The sequence below is a fragment of the Stegostoma tigrinum genome, chromosome 3, assembly GCF_030684315.1.
Source record: "Stegostoma tigrinum isolate sSteTig4 chromosome 3, sSteTig4.hap1, whole genome shotgun sequence".
Classification (NCBI taxonomy): domain Eukaryota; kingdom Metazoa; phylum Chordata; class Chondrichthyes; order Orectolobiformes; family Stegostomatidae; genus Stegostoma; species Stegostoma tigrinum.
The window spans coordinates 39,165,609-39,190,724 of NC_081356.1; the positions used below are offsets into that span (position 1 = coordinate 39,165,609).

General features: G+C 42.5%; 1 protein-coding gene across 1 annotated transcript in view; it reads right to left on the reverse strand.

Moving 5' to 3' along the window:
* The window catches only part of dnah6 (dynein, axonemal, heavy chain 6), a 241,124-nt gene extending 235,845 nt beyond the window's left edge, over positions 1 to 5,279 (reverse strand). Inside the window, exons 1-2 of the mRNA XM_059644490.1 lie at positions 5,169 to 5,279; positions 775 to 1,023 (exon numbers count right to left, since the gene is read on the reverse strand). Coding sequence (XP_059500473.1) covers positions 775 to 1,023; positions 5,169 to 5,198 — 279 coding nt within the window. The 5' untranslated portion in view covers positions 5,199 to 5,279. The remainder of the gene's footprint in view (positions 1 to 774; positions 1,024 to 5,168) is intronic.
* Between the last annotated feature and the right edge of the window lie 19,837 nt (positions 5,280 to 25,116).

A 25,116-nucleotide genomic window follows, 5' to 3' on the forward strand; every position in this document is an offset into this window, starting at 1 on the left:
TCCCTTCCTCTGTCTACGAGTCACTTTCTGCCATTCATTTCATTGTTTCTGCCCACTTGACACTCCCTTCACCATCAACTCCACTCCCAAACAGCAGCACACTCCCACTCTGTGGCATCCATTCTGCTGCTCTGTCCCACTCTCCAACCCGTCACCTCCTGCCCCAACTCCTATGTTTCCTCACGTGCTTGTCATCCAGTCCACTGCTCCCTCACACTCCCCACTGTCCAATCTCTTTCACACGCCAGTGCTCCCTCTCATACCTATCATCTATTCCACTGCTCTGTCACACTCCAATCTGTTTTCTGACTTCCCTTCAACTATTCTGCCACCCACTCCCATGTGAGGGGAAAAATGGCTAAAGAAATGGCAAGAAGTGCTAAAAGGAATGAGCTCTAATTAGCAAAGAGAAAGGGAAAGCAATGAAATAAACAAGGGGAAGCCACAAAGTTTGTGGGGACAAAGCAGAAAAAGGAGTCAGGGTGAAGATGAAAAGTAATAGGGGAAGCAGCAGAAAATTGGAAATGGTAAAGTGAGCTGGACAGCAGCAGAGAGCAAAAGGAAAACAGACAAGAGCAGCGCAAAGGGAGTACGAACACTTTACTGTCTTTACTCAATTTCACCAATCTTATTAATATGGCAGGTGCCTGGGGTACTGCCTTCAGTGATATCACAGGTATTGACAGTGCATTGGGAGCGGGTTCTGCAGTTGCAGTATTAGCAAACACAACCCACTGCCCTTACGTTAATTACATGAAATGAACTGGCGCCTACCAATGGTTGCAGTTGAACCGGCTGCTCTCGTGCTATTCTTTTTTCCCGTGCCTTTGTATTCTGAATAAACTTCAAAGCAAGAGGATTTGGAGTTGATTGTTTTGGTGCTGTGGAGATTAGTCTCAATTGCAGTTCCGAAGGATCGATGTCTAAATTTGGAGGTGTAAGACTGTCTCCAACTTTCTTCCTTTTCCTTTTAATATGCGGTGGCGCACATGCTGATGTATCAGGAAGGTGGAAGCTTTTGGACTGCAAACACAAATTTGAAAACATTGTAAAATGTATTCAACTACAACCAATATTTAAGTATTCTGTACATTTCCTTCCATTAAGTGAAAATATAATCTTCATGCAAAATGTTTTCAACATATTTATTGGATAATCAGAATAATTAGAGCTCAAATTTTCAGTGGAAAGTCTTTCCACCTAATAAGCAGGAACAGAAAGATGGAAAGCAAAGGAGATGAGATTCCATAACATCTGTTGCAAGTACACATTGCATTGAATTCATACTGCAAACAGGCTGAAAACACCAGCATCAGTCTGCTGTTCTTCAAATGATGGCAAGAGCACATCTCCATCTGTAAATCAGAAGGAAAACTGGAATAATAAAACCACCAGTTCAACACTTCAGTGAAATTACTGCCTTGAAACAAAGAAAGTGTAATCATAACCCAGCAACAAATGCATTCATTTCCGTTAAGAGAGGCTCGTTTGGCTTCATGCAAATAACCTGTTCAAATGAAGTTGGCATGATATTCAAGACAAACATTGGTGATTGCCAAAACCATTCAACCCATCAGCACATTATTGTATGTCTTTCAACTGAATTCAAGGCATTTTTAATGTCTCAATTGCAGGTTACCCAGAAAAATAGGTTAAGATTTGGTTCATGGAATTTTTTTATCATTTGAATGCCTGATCTCAACAAAGGCTCAGTGCTCCTAGTTGTCTTGTCAGTTCTCACTTGCAAACATGTTACAGAGTATAGGCTTTTGAGAAATTTTGAGTTTGGAAATGGACACAGCAGGATGTAAGTCTACGGATGGTTTTGAATTACATCAGATGAGGAAGACCATCACCATTCATAGCAGTAGCAATAAATGTGGTGTGGTAGGATCAGTAATTCTAGTGAGAGCGGTGGATTCCCTGCCTCAACTACACAACAGTACTTCCACATGCTTACAGTGACATGGCAAATGGTTGCAGACATCTGTAGGATACTTTGACAAGAGCTGCTACCTATTCAATCTTGAGGCAGTCCACTGATGATTGCATCCAGGTCATGGCTGCCCTCAATTTCTTGATCTCTGATCTCTCCCAGTCTAACGACTGAACTTTCTCATATCACTCAATCAGCTACCCATAAATAAGGACATTTGTGAGAGTATGAAGACAGAGCTGCTTATGGTATATTGGGAAGTTTGGGGAAGGAGTAGTTTGGTAAAGTCATCACAGTCTTACAACAGCACAGGGCTGCTCTCTCAGGCAGAGATCGCTGGTATAAGTAGGTTTGGAGTAAGAGGTTCATTGAAACAGGATCTACATGTTGTAAATCATAACAGAATATGAAAGGATATATCCCACAGATGACTGAAAAATCAAGGAGTGAAAAGGGAAGGGACACTTAATGACAATCACCAGGGTAGAGTACTGAGAAAATTATTAGAACAAAATGATTGAAAAGATCTCAGGTCCTGATGGCTTCATCCTGGAGTCTGAAAAGAAGTGCCGAATGAAATAATAGATACAGTGGTTTTAATTTTCCACAATTGACTACATTCTGAAATATGGCAATAAGAATTCATTTCTCTGAGAGGGTTGTTTGTTGTGGTATTAGCTTTGACTTCTGATGCTTAAGATAATCAAGCTTGAAAATTCTATTAAGGTTGTCATGATTCATTTTCTTCATCCCGGATTTGACGGAAAGGTTATGAGAAAGCGAGGATAGGTTTTTCTAACAGTTTGTAAATCTCCAGCTTGCCTGTTCTGATGTCAGAGAAATTAGTGGCTTTGTCTATTATATGTCTTTTTTAAAATTACCAAGTTGTGAATATTGCTGTTTCAGGTAAGTGCTAGAATCCTTTATTAAGGAAGTCAGAGCAAGACACTTACAAAACTATGATATGATCATGCAGGGTCAATGTGACTTTGTGAAAGGAAAATCATATTTACTAATCTGAAATATTTTTGGATAAAGTATTATACACATTGGGTAGATGTGGTCTCCTTGGATTTCCAAAACTCGGTTGATAAGATGTCACATCAAATGTTGCTGCACAAAATAACAGCACATGGTGTACAAGTAATATTTTAGCAGAGATAAAGGATTGTTTAGCAACCAAGAAGCAGAGAGGAATAAACAGATCTTTATTGGGTTTGCAATCTTTCACTGGTCACAGCAATCAATGGTAGGCATCAATTATTTACAATTTGTGATGTGGGAACTCAATAGCTAGTGGCTATCTTACAAATTACACCAAGATAGGTTGTAAACTAAGCTGCCAAGAGGAGACAGTGAGTCTGCAAAAGGACATACGTTGGGGGGTGGGGGGGGGGGGGGGTGAAATTGACAGAGTACAACGTGATTAAATTTGAACTTTAAATGGCAGGATTCTGAGGTACAAGTGTATCTGGGTATCCATGCACAGGACATGCATCATACATTTATGTATCACCAAATTAGTATACAGGTACAGCAAGTGAATAGGAATACAAATGGAATGCCTTATTAAATGCAAGGGGAACAGAATGCATAAGGAGGGAAGTTAAGGGACTGAAGTCTATCACCATTCCTTCACTGCCATTGGGTCAAAATCCTGGAGCTCCATCCTGAACGGTTTTGTAGGTGTACCTATGCCAAAAAAAACTCCAGCAGTTCAAGAAGCCAGCTCTGCACACCTTCTCATGGGCAATTAATGCTGGTACAGCCAACAAAACCCACATTACCTGAATGAATTAAAATAAAATTACTGCAACTATGCAAGGCATCAGCGAGATAACATTTGGAGTAATGTGTACAGTTTTGGTCTTGTGAGAAAAAGCAGTTCGGAGAATTTTCACTTGGCTCATTCCTCGGGTGAAAGAGTTGTCTTGTGAAGAAATGTTGAACTGGTTATGTCGATATCCACTGCAGTTTAGCGGGATGAAGGGCAAACTTATTGAAATATATCCAGTCTTGAGGACAAGATAAGGTGGATTTCTAAAGGACAATTCCACATGTGAGGGAAGATAAAATCTAGGAGACAATGTTTATGAATAAGAGAGTCTTCCCTACTAAGAGAGATACAATGAAATTTTCTTTTTTCGCAGAGAGCTGTTAGTATGGAGAATCTTCTTACTCCATAGTTATGGATAGTGACTCTTTAAAATTTACTGAAGTATTCAGTAAATGGAATTTTGATAGACAGGGTGTTGAGCTATATGGGGTGCAGACAGGAAAGTAGCAATGAAATATAACCAGAGGTAATAGGAACTGCAGATTCTGGAGAATCTGAGATAACAAGGTGTTGTTACCTATGAAATATAACCAGATCACTCAAGATCTGACAAAATAGTAGAAGTGATTTGAAATGACCTCCTCTTAAAGTCCTGACTTTCTATGTTAGGTATTTACATTTTAAGACTACAACACTTAAGCCAATCAAGAACAGAAAGGGAATTAAGGATACATCTTCAGAATGAATAATAAGATACACTTGATAGAAGAATTACTTCAGAGTGGTACCGAGAATGCCCCAGCAATATTATGTGAGATCATGGTAATAAAATGTGAGGCTGGATGAACACAGCAGGCCAAGCAGCAACTCAGGAGCACAAAAGCTGACGTTTCGGGCCTAGACCCGAAACGTCAGCTTTTGTGCTCCTGAGATGCTGCTTGGCCTGCTGTGTTCATCCAGCCTCACATTTTATTATCTTGGAATCTCCAGCATCTGCAGTTCCCATTATCTCTTATTTGAGATCATGACTGTATCAAGAACACGGGAGAATACTTTAAGCAGTCCTACCTATACAGGGGCGGTGATTGGGGATGTGGCGGGGACAAAGGTACGGTGAGAGGCGCGGGCAGGGGCAAAGGCGAGAGGGGTGCGGGCAGGAGCGGGGACAGGTGAGAGGGGCAGGGGCCGGGACGAGGCAGGAGGGAGGAGGGGCGAAGGTGAAGGGAGCGGGATGGAGGAACGGGGGCAAGGTGAGACGGCAGGGGCGAAGGTGAGAGGGGCAGGGACAGGGAAAAGGCGAAGGTTCTCCTCAAAGATTAGGAGACCACGACCTTCCTTCCCTGGTGCCCTGTCAGCAATCTCTCTGACCAAAGTCCAAGAAGCTGCGACTGCTCCTCCACTCATCGTGAATTGACACTTACTACCTCCTCGCTCTATGAGAATGTGTTTACTCACACTGGCCGTGGTCGCACTCCGACTCGCCATCGCGTCCAACTATCTCATCGCCTCCAACCGGCCTCCTGCATTGCTTCACGTTGCTGGGCAACAGGGCAGCAGCTCCAAACCTTCCCGGCGTGCAACACGTGGTGGGCGGGGCCTGAGAACACTTCGGAGCAATCGATTTCCCTTCGTTGTGACGTCAATGCTTAAACTGTTGTGACGTAGTTGGAAACCCCTAGCAAATCAACAGATTGAACACGTGGGACTGAAACGCCGTTAAATTCTTGTTCTGACCAGCTCTGGGGGAAAGGGGTCAGAGTTGACATAGAAACTGCTGGGTGGTTTCATTTTCCTTTGGCATTGGTCTACTTGATATAGGATGAAGCAGTAGCAGCTGCTGAATAGGTAACTCACTATCTAAACGTGTGGCATCTATGCTACTTGCCATGTATCTTAATCATGAGTTCAGGTTGTGGCTGTCATGGCTTCCCACTATGGTCAAGAAATACATTGTGGTTCATATCTTCCAACAGGAGAACAGTGGTTGCTGCAGGGCCGTCCTGAATTATGCATTGGTAACAGCAAAAGTCCAGTGGTGCCACGTTTAATTCTTCAAAATAGTCCACAGCTCTACGTTAGAGTCTGAGACTTTGAAGTGAGCCAACGTGCCTTAATAGCCAGCCAAGAAAATTAGCAGGATTAAAACTTGCTCATTGTTTAAACTCTAGCTAGCTATTAAACAGACACTACCCCCACCCCCACAACTGACTGCACTCCAACTACCCAGACACGCAATTTCACCTGTGCACGACCTTGAACAAACCCAACTATGCTAGAGTCCCCACAGACACTCAGCACAAGTTCCTCCCCTCTAACTCAACAGGCGATTCCATCCAGATACCCCTCATGGATACTTGATCACCCTCTAGATTAAAGAAATCTGCTTTACCTGACTCCCAACTCCCCTAACCTCAGTCGCGTGGTATCCCCTTTCTCTGACACTCAAATTCTGCTACGGTCCCAGCTCAACTTGTGCTGAAATGCCCCCCTCTGATCCTTACGACTGACCCAAAATCTCACGTTCTCTCTTGACTAGTACGCCCAACCTACTCTTAAGTCATCACCTGCGGAACAGCCACCTTATCATCCACCTGTCATCCTCTTTCCCCAAATATTTGACACCTGCAAGTTCCTCATTCACTAGGCACCTGTACCTCTCAACCAGAAGCTACCCTATACCATCACCTTACCTTTTACCTTCTGTCAGAGTCAGATTTTGGTGCTGATTCTCTCCACTGCTGCCTGGACAAATGACTGGGCTGCACTGCTTTGGCTGAGAAGGCTTCTTCCCCAGAATTTCTGATCTGGTTTGAAAGTAAGGACTAAGATACATTGTAAAATTCAATCCAATAAAATTGTTGAGGGTAAAAAGGTGGGTTAACTAGGATAACTAAATAATACTGTGTGATAATCCAACCAATATTAAACAGTGAAACTCCACTCTGAGCTGTAGATGGAAAATCAATGTTTAAAAGTGGCAAAATTTACATTTATTATCTGTTATATCAGCATGATTACAATTTACAGATGGGGGAGAAGCAATATACTGAAACCCCAATTCCTAGATGGAACATTTTTTTAATTCCGCCATGAAACTTGTTGAAATTTAGATCAGCACAGCGATAAGCATGAGTTCCACAGAAGGATCATGTCTCGGCATGTCCTTCAAGAAGATTACCCCACCCAGGATGATTTAAGTAGGATCTTCCTTGAAGCTTGGGTCATCAGTGCTGAAGATGCAAAGCTCACATGCCTCTTGGTAGCCATCTGAGTCACTGTGAGGGTCAGTTTTAACTATGAAAACAATTCCAGAAATTTCCAAAAAAGCAGATCAGGGGTTAATTTATGAGTGGGAAGGACATGCATGCAATGGATAGACTATATGACAAAAATGACATGCAGACCCCTAGGGCAGCTCTGAATTTTAGCAATAAAATGCATGCTCTACAATCAGTATATAAATACTGGTTTTAAGACTCCACCAAGTTCTGTTCCCAATCAGTTCCTCTGTCTAAGCAAAACCCTGAATACTTACAAAAGCCATACTTCATTGCATGTGAAACATAGAAATTGCTCAATAAGATAGCAAGTGCTTCAGTGAGCCATAATTCCTTCATTTATCAAATGATACCTTCATTTATGTTCAACGCCTCCTAGTGAATGCTCCTTCTCCTCTTTAAAAATGATCAAAGTTGTCAAACTTAAATTCCCTCCACATCAGTATCTCTCCTTGAAAGACAACATATTGAATCTTAATTAAGGATGTAATATCAGAGCTCCTATCCCAAACTCAAAATTCAGTCATTGCAGAGCAACAAGCCATCCCCGTCCACTTCTAAGTCCCTTCTGTTGCATTTAAATCAAGGCCTTTTAGTGTACTGTCCATACAAAATCAAAAGAAAGTTGGGTCCAGGGGTGCAGTGGATCTGCTGAAAGCCAAGCTATGAAATTACAGATGATAGTAACACCACACAAATATCACTCCCTTACCTCCTCCCTTATAATTGTGATGTGCCCCTCCCCATCATCACCCCAAGTCCAATCATACTGATATCTGCTAATTGTGCTTGCCTTAATATGTTGCTTGGATTTTTATTCCCTGTTGGCAACAGAACAGCAATTAAAGCACAAAATCATAACAAAAGAAAGTGAAATTCAGGTTTGGCAGCATGGCAACACACACACCCATAAATTTTTTGAACATCAAATGATAGCAAACACTGAACTGATATTCATAAAATGAAGTAAATTAGTACTAAGTTCATAATAGCTACTATGTTAATCCTTCGTAAAGCAAACTCTGGTGGAATTCATCATCAGGGAAAGAGATAATGAACACTTAGTTAATTTAGAAGTTTTATGAACATAGCTCATATTTCAGTAAACTGTTGGCATCCTTTACACAATCTAAGAGGTACCTAATACTGAGGCACCAATCAGTGGAGAAGGCGTCTGACAAAGAAAGAACAATAGTTGGGAAGTAAGAGGAAAATTTGAAATAAAACAGAGTTTACAGATTAAAAAGCCATGTTAAGTGTTATCCATCAGAATGTCTACTGTAACTTTAGCTTTTCAGTATATTTAAATGACATGGATTTGGGAACACAAGGTGAATATTTTCAAGTTTGCCAATGATAATAAGCCGGCAGCTATATTAAGCAGCAATCTATAAAAAGACATAGATGATTAACAAAAAATTGCATTTAGATAGCTCCTGTAATCTAGGAAAGTGAAGAGACATAATCAGAGGAAGTAAGTTTGGACGGTCATGACCTACTGGATTATTATGCTACAAATCAGGACCCTGTATTTCCATCACAGAAGTGAAAAGACTTAGTGGAACTACCTAAAGCCCTCAGCTTACCTGACTGACTTGCTCACATTAAAAGAAAACACTCGCCAGGTTTTTGTCCTTAAAAATAACTATTTATTACAAACAACTTTCATTAAGCAATGGCAATCAGGAAGTATGAACTTCTAACTTCTTCACAAGTTGCTTTAAACTTAAACTCCATGAAATGTGCTTGAAATTTGAATGGAAGACAGCTAGCCATCTCTGGAGACTTTCTACTACCTCTATACAGGAGACAGTTTTTTTGGATGCTTTCTCTTTATGTAGGCGAGATGATGATCAGGGAAAATGCAGTGTTTGCAATTATAATTGCAGACGATGCAGTTTGATTTGAACCCATTCATTGCTATCACAAGGGATGCGAATATGACATCCAATAGCAAAGAGTGATTTACAGCTCATTAGATGTAAAACTGCAGATTGGAATGTAGTCTAACTCCATGAAGCAGAAGAATTCCAAGCAGCACACAGGTATATTAACAAAGTCGCATGGAATTGTACTGACAGGTAAACAGATATCTATATTCTTCAAAAGAACTGCTTTTCACCTCATATTGCACTGCACTTTCTAAATGGGTTGCTGACCTAGACACACAACTTCCTGTCATCTGGCCACTTCTCCTATCCAGCAAAGCCCCAAGGCTGCCAGATTACACAGGTAATACTGTGTGGAGCTGGAGGAGCACAGCAGGCCAGGCAGCATCAGAGAGGAGCAGGAAAGTTGACGTTTTGGGTCAGGACCCTACTTCAGAAAAGTCCTTCCACTTTCTGAAGAAGGGGCCTGACCCAAAATGTCAACTTTCCTGCTCCTCTGATTCTGCCTGGCCTGCTGTGCTCCTCCAGCTCCACGCTGTGTTATGTCCAGCATCGGCAGTTCTTACTATCTCAGATTACAGAGGTATAACCTGTAGTGAATATGAAACTATAATTGATTGTTGTTCGGAACATTTGGTGAATTTGGAGGCGTGGAATAGAACTGGTAAATCTTTCTTTTCTTTCTCCATTTTAATAGTTTAAAGTTCAGGAGTCTCGTTTAAAGGCTAATAAAATAGCTGCCTCAGCTGACTAAGGGATAGTCATCAGTCACCTGAAGCCTGAAAAGGGCCTCAGTAGGTGTTGATTACTATTGAAAATTAACTAGTGTCAGTCATCTCAGCTCACCTTAGTTCTGAGACAGCCTGTTGAAAGTGCATGACCAGTAAGCTGCGCACAATCAGGAAGAAGCGATCACACCCGGATTGAGACACAGTCTGAATGAGTATAATGTTTGGGGAATTTGGAGGCAGCATGGGAATTTGGTGCAGAAGGAAAGAGGTGCGTTTTGCTTCCTTTTTGGCTCATAATTTGTAAGGTTTCTTTTTAAACAGAATAAATCAAAACCAAGGATTAGGAGCCAAGCACAAGAGAAAGTATGCTATTATAGGAATGCTGTAAGTTCATTGGTTAGTGATAGCTACTAATTTGACGATCTATTATAGGTTACTTTCAGATTTAAGGTAAATTGCGATATACTTACAGTTTTCAAACTAAAAGACAGAAAGGAAACATTTAAAAATCAAATTAAGAACTAACTAAACAAAATAGGGATGCTGGGCCAGACAACATGTATACCTGCATGATGTGGGAGCTGATGGATCCTATTGTGGTTCAAAGTGACCACATCTGCAGCATATGTTGGTTGGGTGAGGTGCTCCACTCAGAGTTGATAAGCTGGAGTCTGACCTTTAGACCCTGTTTGAAGGAAAGTTACGAGATGCTGTGTTTTAGGAGGCAGTCACACAGCTAAGATTATCGACCTTGAATTCGATCAGTGGTCAGGAACAGGAGGGACTGACTACGAGCGAGGCAGGTAGAGTGTCTCAGTCTGGGTGTGACCTCTTCCTGACTGTGCAGAGCTTACTGGTTGTACACTTTCAACAGGGTCTCTCAGAACTAAGATGAGCTGAGATGACTGACACTAGTTAAGTTTCAATAGTAATCAACGCTTACTGAGGGATCCAAGAGGTAGTGCTGAAAGACCTCGGCCCTTGACTTTGCCTAACAGGTTTGAGGTCCTTCTCGCGATGTGGATGAAAGCGGGGGTTGTGGTTGACCAGAGCACTATGGTACAGGGAGCCATTCAAGAGGTGGGAGAAAAGACAAATATAGTTGTGATTGCGGAGAGAATAGTCAGGGGAGTAGAAACTGTTCTCGGTGGCCAGGATCAAGAGTCCTGAAGGCTGTGTTGTCCACCTGGTGCCCCAGTTCAGGTTATCATCTGGGCTGCAGAGGAACCTGTAATGAGAGGAGAAAAGATCCAGTTGTCACAGTCCATTTAGGTACCAACAATGCAGGTAGAAAAAGAGGAAAGAGGTTCAGCAGGGGGAATATGAGCAGCCCAGGCTAAAATAAAAAGCAGAGTCAAAAAGGCAGTGATCTCTGGATTACTACCTAAGCCATGAGCAAATTGGCACAGAGTCAACAAGATTAAAGAGGTAAATGTGTGGGAGAAACAAGTTCAAATTCATGGCACATTGGCAGCAGTACTGGGAAAGGAAGGAATTTTCTGATGGGATGGGCTCTACCTGAATCATGCTGGGACTAGAGTCCTGGTGAATCGCATAAATTGGGCTGTAGTATTTAAACTAAATAGTGGGAGGTGAGTTCAGTTGCATGGGAAATTATGGAGAAAGTTAAAGGATGGGAGGTCTCAGCAGAGGTTATTAAAGTTTCCAGAATAAGTAATAGAACAGAAAGTATGGAAAAGGGTTTAAGAATCTAACTTCAGGCACAGCAGATAAGGGGACAATTATTGCTGGACTGTTAATCCAGACACCCAGATAACGCGCTGGGTACCCAGATTCGAACCCTACCATGGCAGATGGTGGAATTTGAATTCAATCAATTTCTGGAATTGAGAATCTAATGATGACCGCAAATCCATTGCCGATTGTTTGAAAAACCCATCTGGTTCACTAAAGTCCTTTAGGGAAGGAAACTGCCATCCTTACCTGATCTGGACTATATGTGGCTCCAGAACCCACAGCAATGTGGTTGAGTCTTAACTGCCATCTGGGTAATTAGGGATGGGCAATAAATGCTGCCTGGTCAGCAACACCCTCATCCCGTGAATGAATAAAGAATAAAGAAAAGCTATAAGAAGTGGGGACAGTCAATGCTGGACTGAGGGTATTATACTTAAATGGATGCAGTGTATGAAACAAGGTAATTGAGCTTGTAGTTCAGATTGAAATTGGTGATTATGATATTCTTTGAGTATCACAGAAATTTGGCTCCAAGGAGATCAGAGCTAGGAATTAAATATCCAAGAATGCACTTCCTCTTGAAATGACAAGCAGATGATGAGAGGAGGTTCGGTTGCCTTGTTAATAAGAAATGAAATTAAATTCACAGCAAGAAAGTATATAGTGGTTGGAGGGCATAGAATCTGTGTGGGTTGAGTCAAGAAACCGCAAAGGAAAAATGACCCTGATGGAGTTATTCCCGGTCAGCGGTTAGGTTGTGGGGCAAAAAATAAATGAGGAGATAGAAAAGGCACGAAGAAAGGCACTTATTACAATAATCACAGAGGCATTCAATATGCAGGTGGACTAGGAAAATCAGGTTGGTCATGGATCCCCAGAAATGGTATTTGTGGAATGTGCATGAGATGGTTTTTGTTTGGAGCAGCTTGTGGTCGAGCCAACGAGGGAACAAGCAGTTCTGGATTTGGTTATGCATAAAGAGGCAGACTTGTTTAGAGAGCTTAAGGTAAATGAACCCTTGGGGGGCAGTGACCATAATATGATACAATTCATATTGCAGTTTGAGAGGTAAAAGCTAGAATCAGATATAACACTATTGCAACTGAGTTAACTACAAAGATATGAGGAAGGAGCTGGCCAGTGCTGATTGGAGGACACCCTAGGAGGGAAGATGGTGAAGCAGCAATAGCAGGAGTTTCTAGGGGTAATTTGGTAGGCAGAGCGGAAATTCATCCCAAGAAGAAGATACATACCAGGGGGTCGACAAAGAAGTTATGGCTGATTAAGGAAGTCAGGACAGTAAACAGCAAAAAAAAATACAATGTTGTGAAGATTAATGGGAATCTGGAGGATTGGAAAGCCTTTATAAACCAGCAGAAGATAGCTAAAAAAGCAATAATGGGGAGAAGGTAACATATGAGGGTAAGCTAGCTAGTGATATAAAAGAAGATTGCAAGAATGTTTTTAGATTTATAAAAGGTAAGACAGAGACAAAAGTGGACATTGGACCACTGGAAAATGAGGCTAGAGAAGTCAAAATGGGGAAGAAATAAATGGAAGATGAACTGAATTCACTCTTTGCATCAGTTTTCACAGTGGAAGGCACCAATAGCATACCAGAACTTCGAGAGAATCAGGAGGCAGAGGTGAGTGTAGTGGCCATCAGTTGGGAGAAGGTGCTGGGGAAGCTGAAAGGTCTGAGACTGATAAATCACCTGATGGACTTCACCCAAGTGTTCTGAAGGAGATAGATCAAGAGATTGCACAGGCATTGGAAGTGATCTTTCAGGAATCATTGGATTCAAGGAGAGCCTCAGAGGATTGGAAAGTGGCTAATGTAAAACTATTGTTTAAGAGGGATGCAGGCAGACAACAGGAAATAATAGGCTAGTATGCCAGATCTTGGTTGCTGAGAAGATTTTAGGAACATTATTAAAGATGGGATTGCAGAGAACTTGGTAAAATAGGGCTGTAAAATCAACATGGTTTCATCAAGGGGTGGTCCTGCCTGATGTATTTGTTTGATTTCTTAAAGGAGGTATCGAGCAAGTTAGACAAAAGAGAGCCAGTAGATGTGATCTATTTGAATTTCCAGAAGGTCTTTGACAAGGTGCCAGAGACTGCTAAATAAGATAAGAGGCCATGGTATTAGGGATAAAGTACTGGCATGGATAAAAGATTGGCAGCCTGGCTGAAGGCAAAGATTGGGGAGAAAGAGATCATTTTCAGGGTGGCATCTGTGACTAGTGGAGTTCTGCAGGCGTTAGTGTTGGGATCACAACTATTCACGTTAACATTAACGAACTGAACAGAGGAACTGAGGGCATTGTTGCTAAGTTTGCTAAATGACACAAAGATACAAAGAGTGGCAAATTGCGTTGAAGAAGTGGGGAGGCTGCAGAAAGACTTGGACAGTAATAGAATGGTAAAGAAATGGCAGATGCAATATGGTGTGCGATAGTGTGAGGCTATGCAGTTTGTTCGGAAGAATAGAGGCAGAGACTATTTTCTAAATGGGGAAAGGCTTCAGAAATCTGAAGCACAAAGAGACTTAGGAGTCCTGGTTCAGAATTCTTTTAAAGTTGACATATAGGTTCACTTGGAAGTTGGGAAGGCAAATGCAATGTTCACATTCATTTCAGGAAGACGAGAATTCAAGGGCAGAAGTATACAGCTGAGTCTGCATAAGGGTCTGGTCAAACTGCATTTGGAATATTGTGAGATAACAAGGTGTAGAGCTGGATGAACACAGCAGGCCAAGCAGCATCAGAGGAGCAGCATAGCTGACATTTCGGGCCGAGACTCTTCATCAGAAAATTTTCTGAAGAAGGGTCGAGGCCTGAAACGTCAGCCTTCCTGCTTGTTATCTCAGATTCTCCAGCATCTGCAGTTCTTACTATCTTTGGAATATTGTGAGCAGTTTTGGGCTTTGTACCTGAGGAATCATCTGCTGCTGTTGAAGGGAGGTCTGGTGGAGGTTTACAACATGATCCAGGAGATGAAATGCTTGTCATATGAGGAGCAGTTGAGGACTCTGAGTTTGTGCTTGATGGAGTTTAGAAAAATAAGGGGGAAATTTTTGAAACGTACAGAATACTGAGAAACCTGGATATAGTGGACGTGGAGAAAATTTCCACGAGTAGGATAGTCTAGGACCCAAGGGCACAGCTTCAGAGTGAAAGACAACCCTTTAGAACTAAGTTGAGAAGGAATTTCTTCAAATAGAGGGGGTGAATCCATAGAACTCATTAATGTAGAAGGCTTGGAGGCCAAGTGATTTAATATATTTAAGACTGAAATAGATTAGTAAGTGGATAAAGGCTTAAGGGGAGAGGACAGGAGAATGGGTTTGAGAGGTATATCAGCCATGATTGAATAGTGGAACAGACCTGATGGGCCAAATGGACTAATTCTACATCTATATCTTATGGCCTTACAAGTTTCACCAATGACCTCAGGGAAGGAAATCTATCATCCTTAATTGGTCGGGTCTCCGTATGATTGTTGACATTTAAGTGCCCTCTGAGATGACCAAGCAAACTTCGCAGTTTAAGGGCAATTTGAGATAGGTAACAAACACTGGCTTTTCCAGTGATGCATGCGTCCCATAGAAGAATAATAGGACATTGGTGAGGCCACTTGTGGAGTACTGCATTCAGTTCTGCTTTCTCTGCTTTAGGAAGGATGTTGTTAAACTTAAAAGGGTTCAGAAAAGATATACAAGAATGTTGCTGGGATTGTAAAGTTTGAAATAAAGGGAGAGGCTGAAGAGGCTGGGACATTTTTCCCTGGAGCATCAGAGGCTGAGGGGTGACCTTATAGAGATATATAAAATCAGGAGGGCCATGGATAGGGTGAAGAGCCAAGGGTTTTTTACCCCTGAGGGTAGGGGAGTCCAAAACTAGACAGGATAGGTTTAAGGTGAGAGAGAAAATATTTAAAAGGGACCTGAGGGGTAACTTTTGAAACAAGTTGCCAGAGGAAATGGTGGAGGTGGGGTCCAATTAGAAGATTTAAAATGTATCTGGAGAGGCATATGAATTGGAAGAGTTTAGAGGGATATGGGCCTAATGCTGGAAAATGGAACTAGATCAGTTTAGAACAAAGAACAAAGAAAATTATAGCACAGGAACAGGCCCTTCGGCCCTCCAAGCCTATGGCGATCGAGATTCTCTGTCTAAACCTGTCATCTATTTTCTAAGGGTCTGTATCCCTTTGCCCCCTGCCCATCCATGTACTTGTCCAGATACATCTTAAAAGACACTAACATGTCTGCATCTACCACCTCCGCTGGCAACGCGTTCCAAGCACGCACCACCCTCTGCGTAATGAACTTTCCATGCATATCTCCCATAATTTTCTTCCTCTCACTTTGAACTCATGACCCCTAGTAATTGAGTCCCCCACTCTGGGAAAAAGCTTCTTGCTATCCATCTTGTCTATACCCCTCATGATTTTGTAGACCTCAATCTCTGTCTTTCTAATGAAAATAATCCTAATCTACTCAACCTTTCTTCATAGCTAGCACCCCACATACCAGGCCACATCCTGGTGAACCTCCTCTGCAATCTCTCTAAAGCATCCACATCTCTTTGATAATGTGGTGATCAGAACTGTGCGCAGTACTCTAAATGTGGCCAAACCAAAGTCTTATACAACTGTAACATGACCTGCCAACTCTTGTACTCAATACCCCGTCCGATGAAGGAAAACACTCTATTGACCTGTGTTGCCACCTTCAGGTAACAATGGACCTGAACACCCAGATCTCTCTGAACATCAATTTTTCCCAGGACTTTTCCATTTACTGTATAGTTTGCTCTTAAATTAGATCTTCCAAAATGCATCACCTCGCATTTGCCCGGATTGAACTCCATCTGCCATTTATCTGCCCAACTCTCCAATCTATCTATATTCTGCTGTAATCTCTGACAGTCCCCTTCACTATCTGCTACTCCACCCATCTCTGCAAACTTGCTGATCAGACCACCTATACCTTCCTCCAAATCATTTACATATCACAAACAACAGTGGTCCCAGCACAGATCTCTGTGGAACACCACTGGTCACAGGTCTCCAATTTGAGAAACCCCCTTCCATTACTACTCTCTGTCTCCTGTTGCCTAGCCAGCTTTTTATCCATCTAGCTAGCATACCCTGGACCCCCTATGACTTCACTTTCTCCATCAGCCTGCCATGGGGAAACTTATCAAACGCCTTACTGAAGTCCATGTATATGACATCTACAGCCTTTCCCTCATCTATCAACTTTGTCATGTCCTCAAAGAATTCCATTAAGTTGGTAAGACATGACGTTCTCTGCACAAAACCATGTTGTCTAACACTGATAAGCCCATTTTCTTCCAAATGGGAATAGATCCTATCCCTCAGTATCTTCTCCAGCAGCTTCCCTACCATTAATGTCACGCTCACCGGTCGATAATTACCTAGATTATCCCTGCTACCCTTCTTAAACAAGGGGACAACAATAACAATTCTCCAGTGCTCCGGGACCTGACCCGTGTTTAAGGATGCTGCAAAGATATCTGTTAAGGCCCTGGCTATTTCCTCTCTTGCTTCGCTCAACAATCTGGGATAGATCCCATTTGGACTTGTCCACCTTAATGCCTTTTAGGATACCCAACACTTCCTCCCTCCTTATGCTGACTTGACCTAGAGTAATCAAACATCTATCCCTAACCTGAACATCCGTCATGTCCCTCTTCTTGGTGAACACCAATACAAAGTACTCGTTAAGAATGTCACCCATTTTCTCTGACTCAACGCATAACTTTCCTTCTTTGTCCTTAAGTGGGCCAATCCTTTCTCTAGTTAGCCTCTTGCTCTTTTTATATGAATAAAAGGCTTTGGGATTTTCCTTAACCATGTTTGCTAAAGATGTCTCATGTCCCCTTTTAGCCCTCTTAACTCCTCGTTTCAGATTCGCCCTACATTCCCAATATTCTTCCAAAGCTTCATATGTCTTCAGTTGCCTAGATCTTATGTATGCTTCCTTTTTCCTCCTAGCTAGTCTCACAATTTCACCTGTCATCCATGTTCCCTAATCTTGCCATTTCTGTCCCGCATTTTCACAGGAACGTCTCTTGTGCACGCTAATCAACCTCTCGTTAAAAGCGTACCACATATTAAATGTTGATTTACCCTCAAACAGTTTCTCCCAATTGACATTCCCCAGATCCTGCTGAAATTTGGTATAGTTGGCCTTCCCCCGGTTTAGAACTCTTCCTTTAGGACCACTCTCATCTTTGTCCACGAGTATTGTAAAACTTACAGAATTGTGGTCACTATTTCTAAAGTAGTCCCATTCTGTAATTTCAAACACCTGGCCGGGCGCATTCCCCAACACCAGGTCCGGTATGGCCCCTTCCCCAGTTGGGTTACATACATACTCCTCCAGAAAACCCTCCCGGATGCACCTTACGAATTCTGCTCCATCTTGACCCCTAACACTAAATGAATCCAGTCAATGTTGGGAAAATTAAAATCTCCCATCACCACCACCCTGTTGCTCCTACACCTTTCCATAATCTGTTTACATATTTGTACCTCTATCTCATGCTCGCTGTTAGGAGGCCTGTAGTACAGCCCCAACGTTGTTACTGTACCCTTCCTATTTCTGAGTTCTGCCCATATTGCCTCACTGCTCGAGTCCTCCATAGTGCCTTCCTTCAGTACAGCTGCGATATCCTCTTTGACCAGTTTAGGATTTCTGTTTGCTACAGATCAGTTGGACCCATGGGTCTGCTTCCATGCTGGTTCATTCTATAATAGCACATAGGAATTAGCAATAAATTCTGGACTGAACTGGTAACAATGCCCACGTACCAGTAAAGAATTATAAAAGGCAAGAAGCATTGCAGACAAGTATTTCAATCAGCGGGTCTGTAAAGGATGGTGGTACAAGCACTGGGATTCGAGTATAACAAGTGGTGGGAGAGCACTTTGGCAACAGTGACCACAACAGCCTCACATTTACCATAGCCATGGAAAGGGAAAGGAGCAGTTACCAGGGGAAGATATTTAACTGGGGTAAAGGAAACTATGATGCTATCAGTCAGGAGTTGGGAAGTACAGATTGGTAGCAATTGTTCCACAGAAAGGGCACAGCAGACATGTGGAGGCTGTTTAAGGAGCAGTTGTTGCGAGTGATGTATAAATTTGTTCCTCTGAGACAGGTAAGAAGGGGTAAGATTAAGGAGCCTTGGATGACGGGTACAGAGGTGCTTCTTGTCAAAAAGAAAAACGCAGCATATGTAAGGTGGAGAAAGCAAGGGTCTAGCACAGCTTTAGAGGATTACAGGCTTGCTCGGAAGGAGCTCAAAAGTGGACTGAGGAGGGCCAGGAGGAGGCACGAGAAAGGCTTGGCAGGAAGGATTAGGGAGAACCCGAAGGCCTTTTACTCATATGTGAGGAATAAGAGAATGATCAGGGAGAAGGTAGGGCTGATCAGGGATAGCGTAGGGAACTTGTGTGTGGAGTCTGAGCAGATAGGGGAAGCCCTAAATGAGTTTTTTGCTTCGGTTTTCACGAAGGAAAGTGACCTTGTTGTGAATGAGAACTTTGAGGAGCAGAAAAACAGACTTGAACAGATTGAGATTGAGGAAGTTGATGTGCCTGAAATTTTGGCAAACATTAAGATTGATAAGTCCCCAGGGCCAGACCAGATTTATCCTAGGTTGCTCCAGGAGGTGAGAAAGGAGGTTGCTAAGCCGCTGGCGAAGATCTTTGCTTCCTCACTCTCCACGGGAGTCGAACCGGAAGATTGAAGGGAGGCAAATGTTGTTCCTCTTTTCAAGAAAGGGAATCCCTGGAAATTACAGACCAGTCAGTCTTACCTCTGTGGTCAGCAAGGTTTTGGACAGAATTCTGAGGGATAGGATTTATGACTATTTGGAAAAGCATAGCGTGATTAAAGGGAGTCAGGATGGCTTTCTGAGGGGCAGGTCATGCCTTACAAATCTTATTGAGTTCTTTGAGGAAATCACGAGACAGGTTGACGAGGGTTGAGCAGTAGATGTGGTGTACATGGACTACAGCAGGGCACTTGATAAGGTTCCGCACGGCAGGCTCATTCATAAAATCAGGAGGTATGGGATACAGGGTGATATGGCCATCTGGATTCAGAATTGGTTGGCTGACAGGATGCAGAGAGTGGTTGTAGATGGTAAGTATTCTGCCTAGAGGTCAGTGCTGGGTGGTGTCCCGCAGGGGTCTGTTCTTGGGCCTCTGCTCTTTGTTATTTTTATAAATGACTTGGATGAGGAGGTTGAGGGGTGGGTTAGTATGTTTGCTGATGACACAAAGGTTGGAGGTGTCGTTGATAGTATCGACAGCTATTGCAGGCTTCAGCGAGACATTGACAGAATGCAGAGCTGGGCTGAGAAACGGCAGATGGAGTTCAACCTGGATAAATGCGAAGTGATGCATTTTGGAAGGTCGAACTTAAATGCTGAATATAGGATTAAAGGCAGGATTCTCGGCAGTGTGGAGGAGCAGCAGGATCTTGGTGTTCAAGTGCATAGCTCCCTCAAAGTTGCCACCCAGGTGGATAAGGTTGTTAAGAAAGCATATGGTGTTTTGGCTTTCATTAACAGGGGGATCGAGTTTAAGAGCCACGAGGTTATGCTGCAGCTCTACAAAACCCTGGTGAGACCACACTTGGAATATTGTGTCCAGTTCTGGTCACCCTATTATAGGAAAGATGTGGAGGCTTTGGAGAGGATGCAAAGGAGGTTTACCAGGATGCTGCCTGGACTGGAGGGCTTGTCTTATGAGGAGAGGTTGACTGAGCTCGGACTTTTCTCTCTGGAGAGAAGGAGGAAGAGAGGTGACCTGATTGAGGTGTACAAGGTAATGAGAGGCATGGATAGAGTCGATAGCCAGAGACTTTTCCCCAGGGCAGGATTGACTGCCATGAGGGGTCATAGTTTTAAGGTGTTAGGAGGAAGGTATAGAGGAGATGTCAGAGGGAGGTTCTTCACCCAGAGAGTTGTGAGCGCATGGAATAGTTTACGAGTGGTAGTCGTGGAAGCGGAGTCATTAGTGACATTTAAGCGATTGCTGGACATGCATATGGACAGCAGTGAATTGAGGGGAATGTAGGTTAGATTATTTTATTTTTGGATTAGGAATATTCCACGGCACAACATCGTGGGCCGAAGGCCTCTACTGTGCTGTAATTTTCTATGTTCTATCTTTGTTCTATAACAAGTGGAAACTTGTGGTGTAGGCTAAGCTAGAATAGATGCGGTTGGGAGCCTGAACTGGGCACAGTAAGCCAGTACTGGCGAGAACAAAACTGGGAATCAAAGCATAAATATATGTGAAACAATACATTCACAAAGAAATGCACATTTTGAAATGGTGCGTTTTGTAAAAGATACCAGCTACAGACAGCGGGTGGAGCTCTTCACATGAATGGGCTTGCACAAGGTGAAGGAAAAATATTGTAGCCAAATGATGATGGATGAATGAAATGAAACTAAGACCAGAAAATGCTTGAAGTACTCAGCAGGTAAACCAGCATCTGTACAGAGAGAAGTACAGTTAGTGTTTCAGGTTGATGGTCTTCTGTCAGAACTGGAAACAAGTTAGGGAAGTAACAAAACAGAAGATCTGTCATAGGATATCTTTCAGAACAGGTTAAATGATAAAAGTAGTGTGATGGTGAAAGGTAAAAGTAGATGGTGTTGGAATAAGTTAAAAAAAAGCAAAGGGTGGCTCTGGAGGAAGTGTAAATGGGAAAAGCAGAATCATTAGCAGTATCTGCTGTACAAAACGACAGATGCAATGATCTGCTATTATTGAATTCAGTATTGAGCATAAAACGCTGTAAAATGTATTTTCTCAAGCTCACGTTGAATTTCATTAAAATTGTGGAAGAAGTGGAGGGTTCAGGGAAAGGTGGGACATGGAGTTAAGACAGCAAACAAGAACAGAAATTGTTGGGGATAGCAGGTCTGGCAGTGTCTGTGGAAAGAGAAATAGGGTTAACCGGGTTAACAGATTTAACAGAGAAAACAGGATCACTGGGCTCGAAACATTAACTCTGACACGTCCAGTCTGCTGTATTTTTCCAGCAATTTCTGCTTTTGTTTGTTTCAGATCCCCAGCGCCTGCAATTCAACAAACTGAAAGAACTACAAATACTGGAAATCAGAAACAAAAACAGAAATTGCTGGAGAAACTCAGCTGCTTTGGCAGCATCTGTGCAAAGAAATCAGAGTTAATTATTCAAGTCCAGTGATCCTTCTTCAGAACCTAGAAACATGGAAGACAGGAGCAGGAGGAGGCCAATTGGTCCTTCGAGCCTACGCCACCGTTTATCACGATCACAGCCTGTTGTCCAACTCAATAACCTAACCATGCTTTCTCACCATATCCTTTCATCCCATTCACCCCAAGTGCTATTCTAGTCACCTCTTGAATATATTCTATGTTTTGGCATCAACTACTCCCCATGGTAATGAACTCCACAGGCTCACCACTCTTCGGTTGAAGATATTTCTCCTCATCTCTGTCCTAAATGATCTACTCCGAATCCTCAAAGTGTGAACCCTGGTTCTAGGCACACTCATCATGGGGAACATCCTCCTTGCACCTACCCTGTCCAGTCCTGTTAGAATGTTATAAGTTTCCATGAGACTCCACCTCAATCATCTGAACTCTAGTGAAAACAATCCCAAACTCGTCAATCTCTCCTCATACATCAGTCCTCCCATCCCCAGAATCAGCCTGCACTCCCTCAAGAGCAAAAGCAATCTTCCTCAGAAAAGGAGACCAAAACTGTACACAGTATTGTTGGTGCGGCCTCATCAAGGCGCTGTATAACTGCAACAATACATCCCCGCTCCTGTACCCAAAGTCTCTCACAATGAAGGCCATTTGCCTTCTTTACCGCCTGTTGCACCTGTCTGCTTACCTCCTGCAACTGGTGCATAAGGACACCCAGGTCCACTTTTTCTGATGAAGGGCCTAGGCCCAAAACGTCAGCTTTTGTGCTCCTAAGATGCTGCTTGCCCTGCTGTATTCATCCACTCCACACTTTGTTATCTCAGATTCTCCAGCATCTGCAGTTCCCATTATCTCTGATCGCAGTACACACTACCCTCTCTCAATTTACAGCCTTTCAGGTCATAATCTGCCCTCTTGTTTTTGCTTCCAAAGTAAATATCCTCATATTTATCTAAATTAACCCGCAATTCTTTGTTTTATTTTAGAGTTCAAGCAGCACACTGATAGGACGCTTGTGGCCATTCTTGTGGATTGGATTTGTGTTTACTTTATCCAATATTTAGCAGACTGTATTGTCAGCAGTAAGTACAGCATGAAAAATGGTAAGCTGTGGCAGTGAAATCCCTGTTTTAACATTGCATCATGAAAAGAAAGGTCTTGCATCTCCAGCATTTACATTGGAACGTTTTTTTTTCCCTATAGACATTAATGGGATGAGGGTGTCGCTGGCTAGGCAGCATTTATTGAGCATCCCTAATTACTCAGACGGCAGTTCAGAGTCAACCACATTCACATGTAGGCCAGACCAGGTAAGGACGGCAGTTTCCTTCCCTAAAGGGCATTAGTGAACCAGATGGGTTTTTCCAACAATTGACAATGTATTCACAGTCATCATTAAATTCTTAATCTGCCGTGGCTGGATTTGAACTCTGGTATCCAGAACATTACCGGGGTCTCTGGATTAACACTCCAGCGATACTACCACTCGGCCATTGCGTCTCCTTGTATGGGAAGACAATAGGTTACAGACAGACACAAGCCAGACATGTTGAGAGTGATTGAGGAATGGCCAATGATTTCACAGGAAACACTCAAGAGGACAGGAAGATATATGTGAGAGTGGCATCTGACTGCTGGTGGCAGGAATGGTGTGGGATGATCCAAGATCCATTGAGTATGGAAGTAAATGGGATTAAAGGTGAGGACAAAGGAAGGAAAAAGGGTGAGAACAATAGTGCATGAATTCTTACAAACAAATAAAGAACTCTGTCAAACATTATTGGGGAGGGGTGGATGGATATACTCAGTTGAGAAAAGGCGAAGACATCACAGAAGTGGCTGGACAATAGAAATATGTGGCCGAGGAGCAGAAATAGATTATTCTGTCTTTCGTACTGCACCATTCAAAAAGGTCATGGGGTGGTCTCGATTCCACTTTCTAATCTTGTTAATCAACCTTGTCAATCAAATCCCTTATCAATCAAAATTCCAACTCAGCCTTGAACAGAATTCAATGACCCAGCCTCCATTGCTTTCTGGGGAAGGGAATTCCACAGACCTGACAACACTCTGAGTGGTAAATAAAACCTCATCTCTGTCTTAAAAGGGAAATCTACAAAAAGCCAGATATTGCAAGGTCCGAAATTGGTTCCCACTGCTTCACAGTTTACTTTGAGGAAGTGAGTAGAGGCAAAGGAGAAGTTGCTCAATGTGAGAACAAGGCCAGCTGGGTGGAGGAGAGTGATGGTGGATGGGGGAACTTGTTGGGTCTCCACACAAGGAAGAAATGAAGAGATTGTCGTACCACTGTTGTGAGGGATAGAAATGCGACAGGATTGAGCACCCATGATGAAATGGAAACTTTTCATACTCCAAGAGACTGGAAACTGTTGAAGTGGCAGAAGGCATCAGAAGAGTTGTGGATGTTGAGATAATAGAACTTGATGAAAGGGAAGAATCAGTCAATGTAGGAAAAAAGATCAATTCTGTCAGGCAAGGAATAAAATGTAACACCTTATTACACTGCCATCTGCTGACATCCACAACTTAAATTTCAATAGTGCCTTCAAATATAATAAAATGTCCCAAAGGACCTCACACGGGCGTGATATAACAAAATGTGACACTGCACCCAAGAAGGAGATATTGGACCAGATGACCAACAGCTTGGTCAGAGAAGTGGATTTTCAGGACTGTCTTAAGGAGGAAAGAGGGGTAAAGAGATGGAGAAGTTTGTGGATGGAACTCCAAAAGTTTTTGGATTTGCATAATTAGACAGAATGGGGAAGGATAAAAATGTAAATGTAAGACTCTCAACATGGATCATTTTCATAGTTTCAGCTGTGGTTTCCTTAGTATTTCCACAGAATTCAAAACCTACTCCAAAACTTGAGTCTAAAACAAGCAAATCAAGCTAATATACTTCAGGAATGCTGCACTATTTAAAGGTATAGTCTTTTAAATTAGGTGTTTAGAAAAGGACCTGTCAGGTGGAAGGGAAAAATCATGTAATTCAGTTTCAACAAGTGGGACAGTTATTCTAAGCCAATATTTATCCTTTGATCAACATCACAAAAATAGATTACATTTGTCGGTGGTTGGGGAGGGGGTTTGCTCAGCATAAATTGACTGCTTCATGGCAGCACTTCAAAAGTACACAATTATCTGTAAAATCCTTTGGGCTATCCTGAGATTGTACAGAAGGCACCATAAATGGAGGTCTTTCACGTGCAGGTCATTTATTGTCATGCAATTAGATGAGCAACAGCAGGTATGAATGAAGAAATGAAAATGAACATTGATGAAACTAAATCAATGCATTTCTGGAAATCAGCGAGAGATATTTATCCGTTAAGGAAGAGGACGAGAAGCTGTTTAAGAATTTAAGCCTGTAGGAAACATGTTACATAAAGATGGAAGATATAATGAGGAGGAGATGGCCTAGACTCTTAACCCATTAACTCAGGCAATGTTCTGGAGACCTGGTTCAGATCCAGCAGATGAGAGAATTTGAATTCTACTAGGTTTGGGCTGACAAGTGGCAAGTAATATT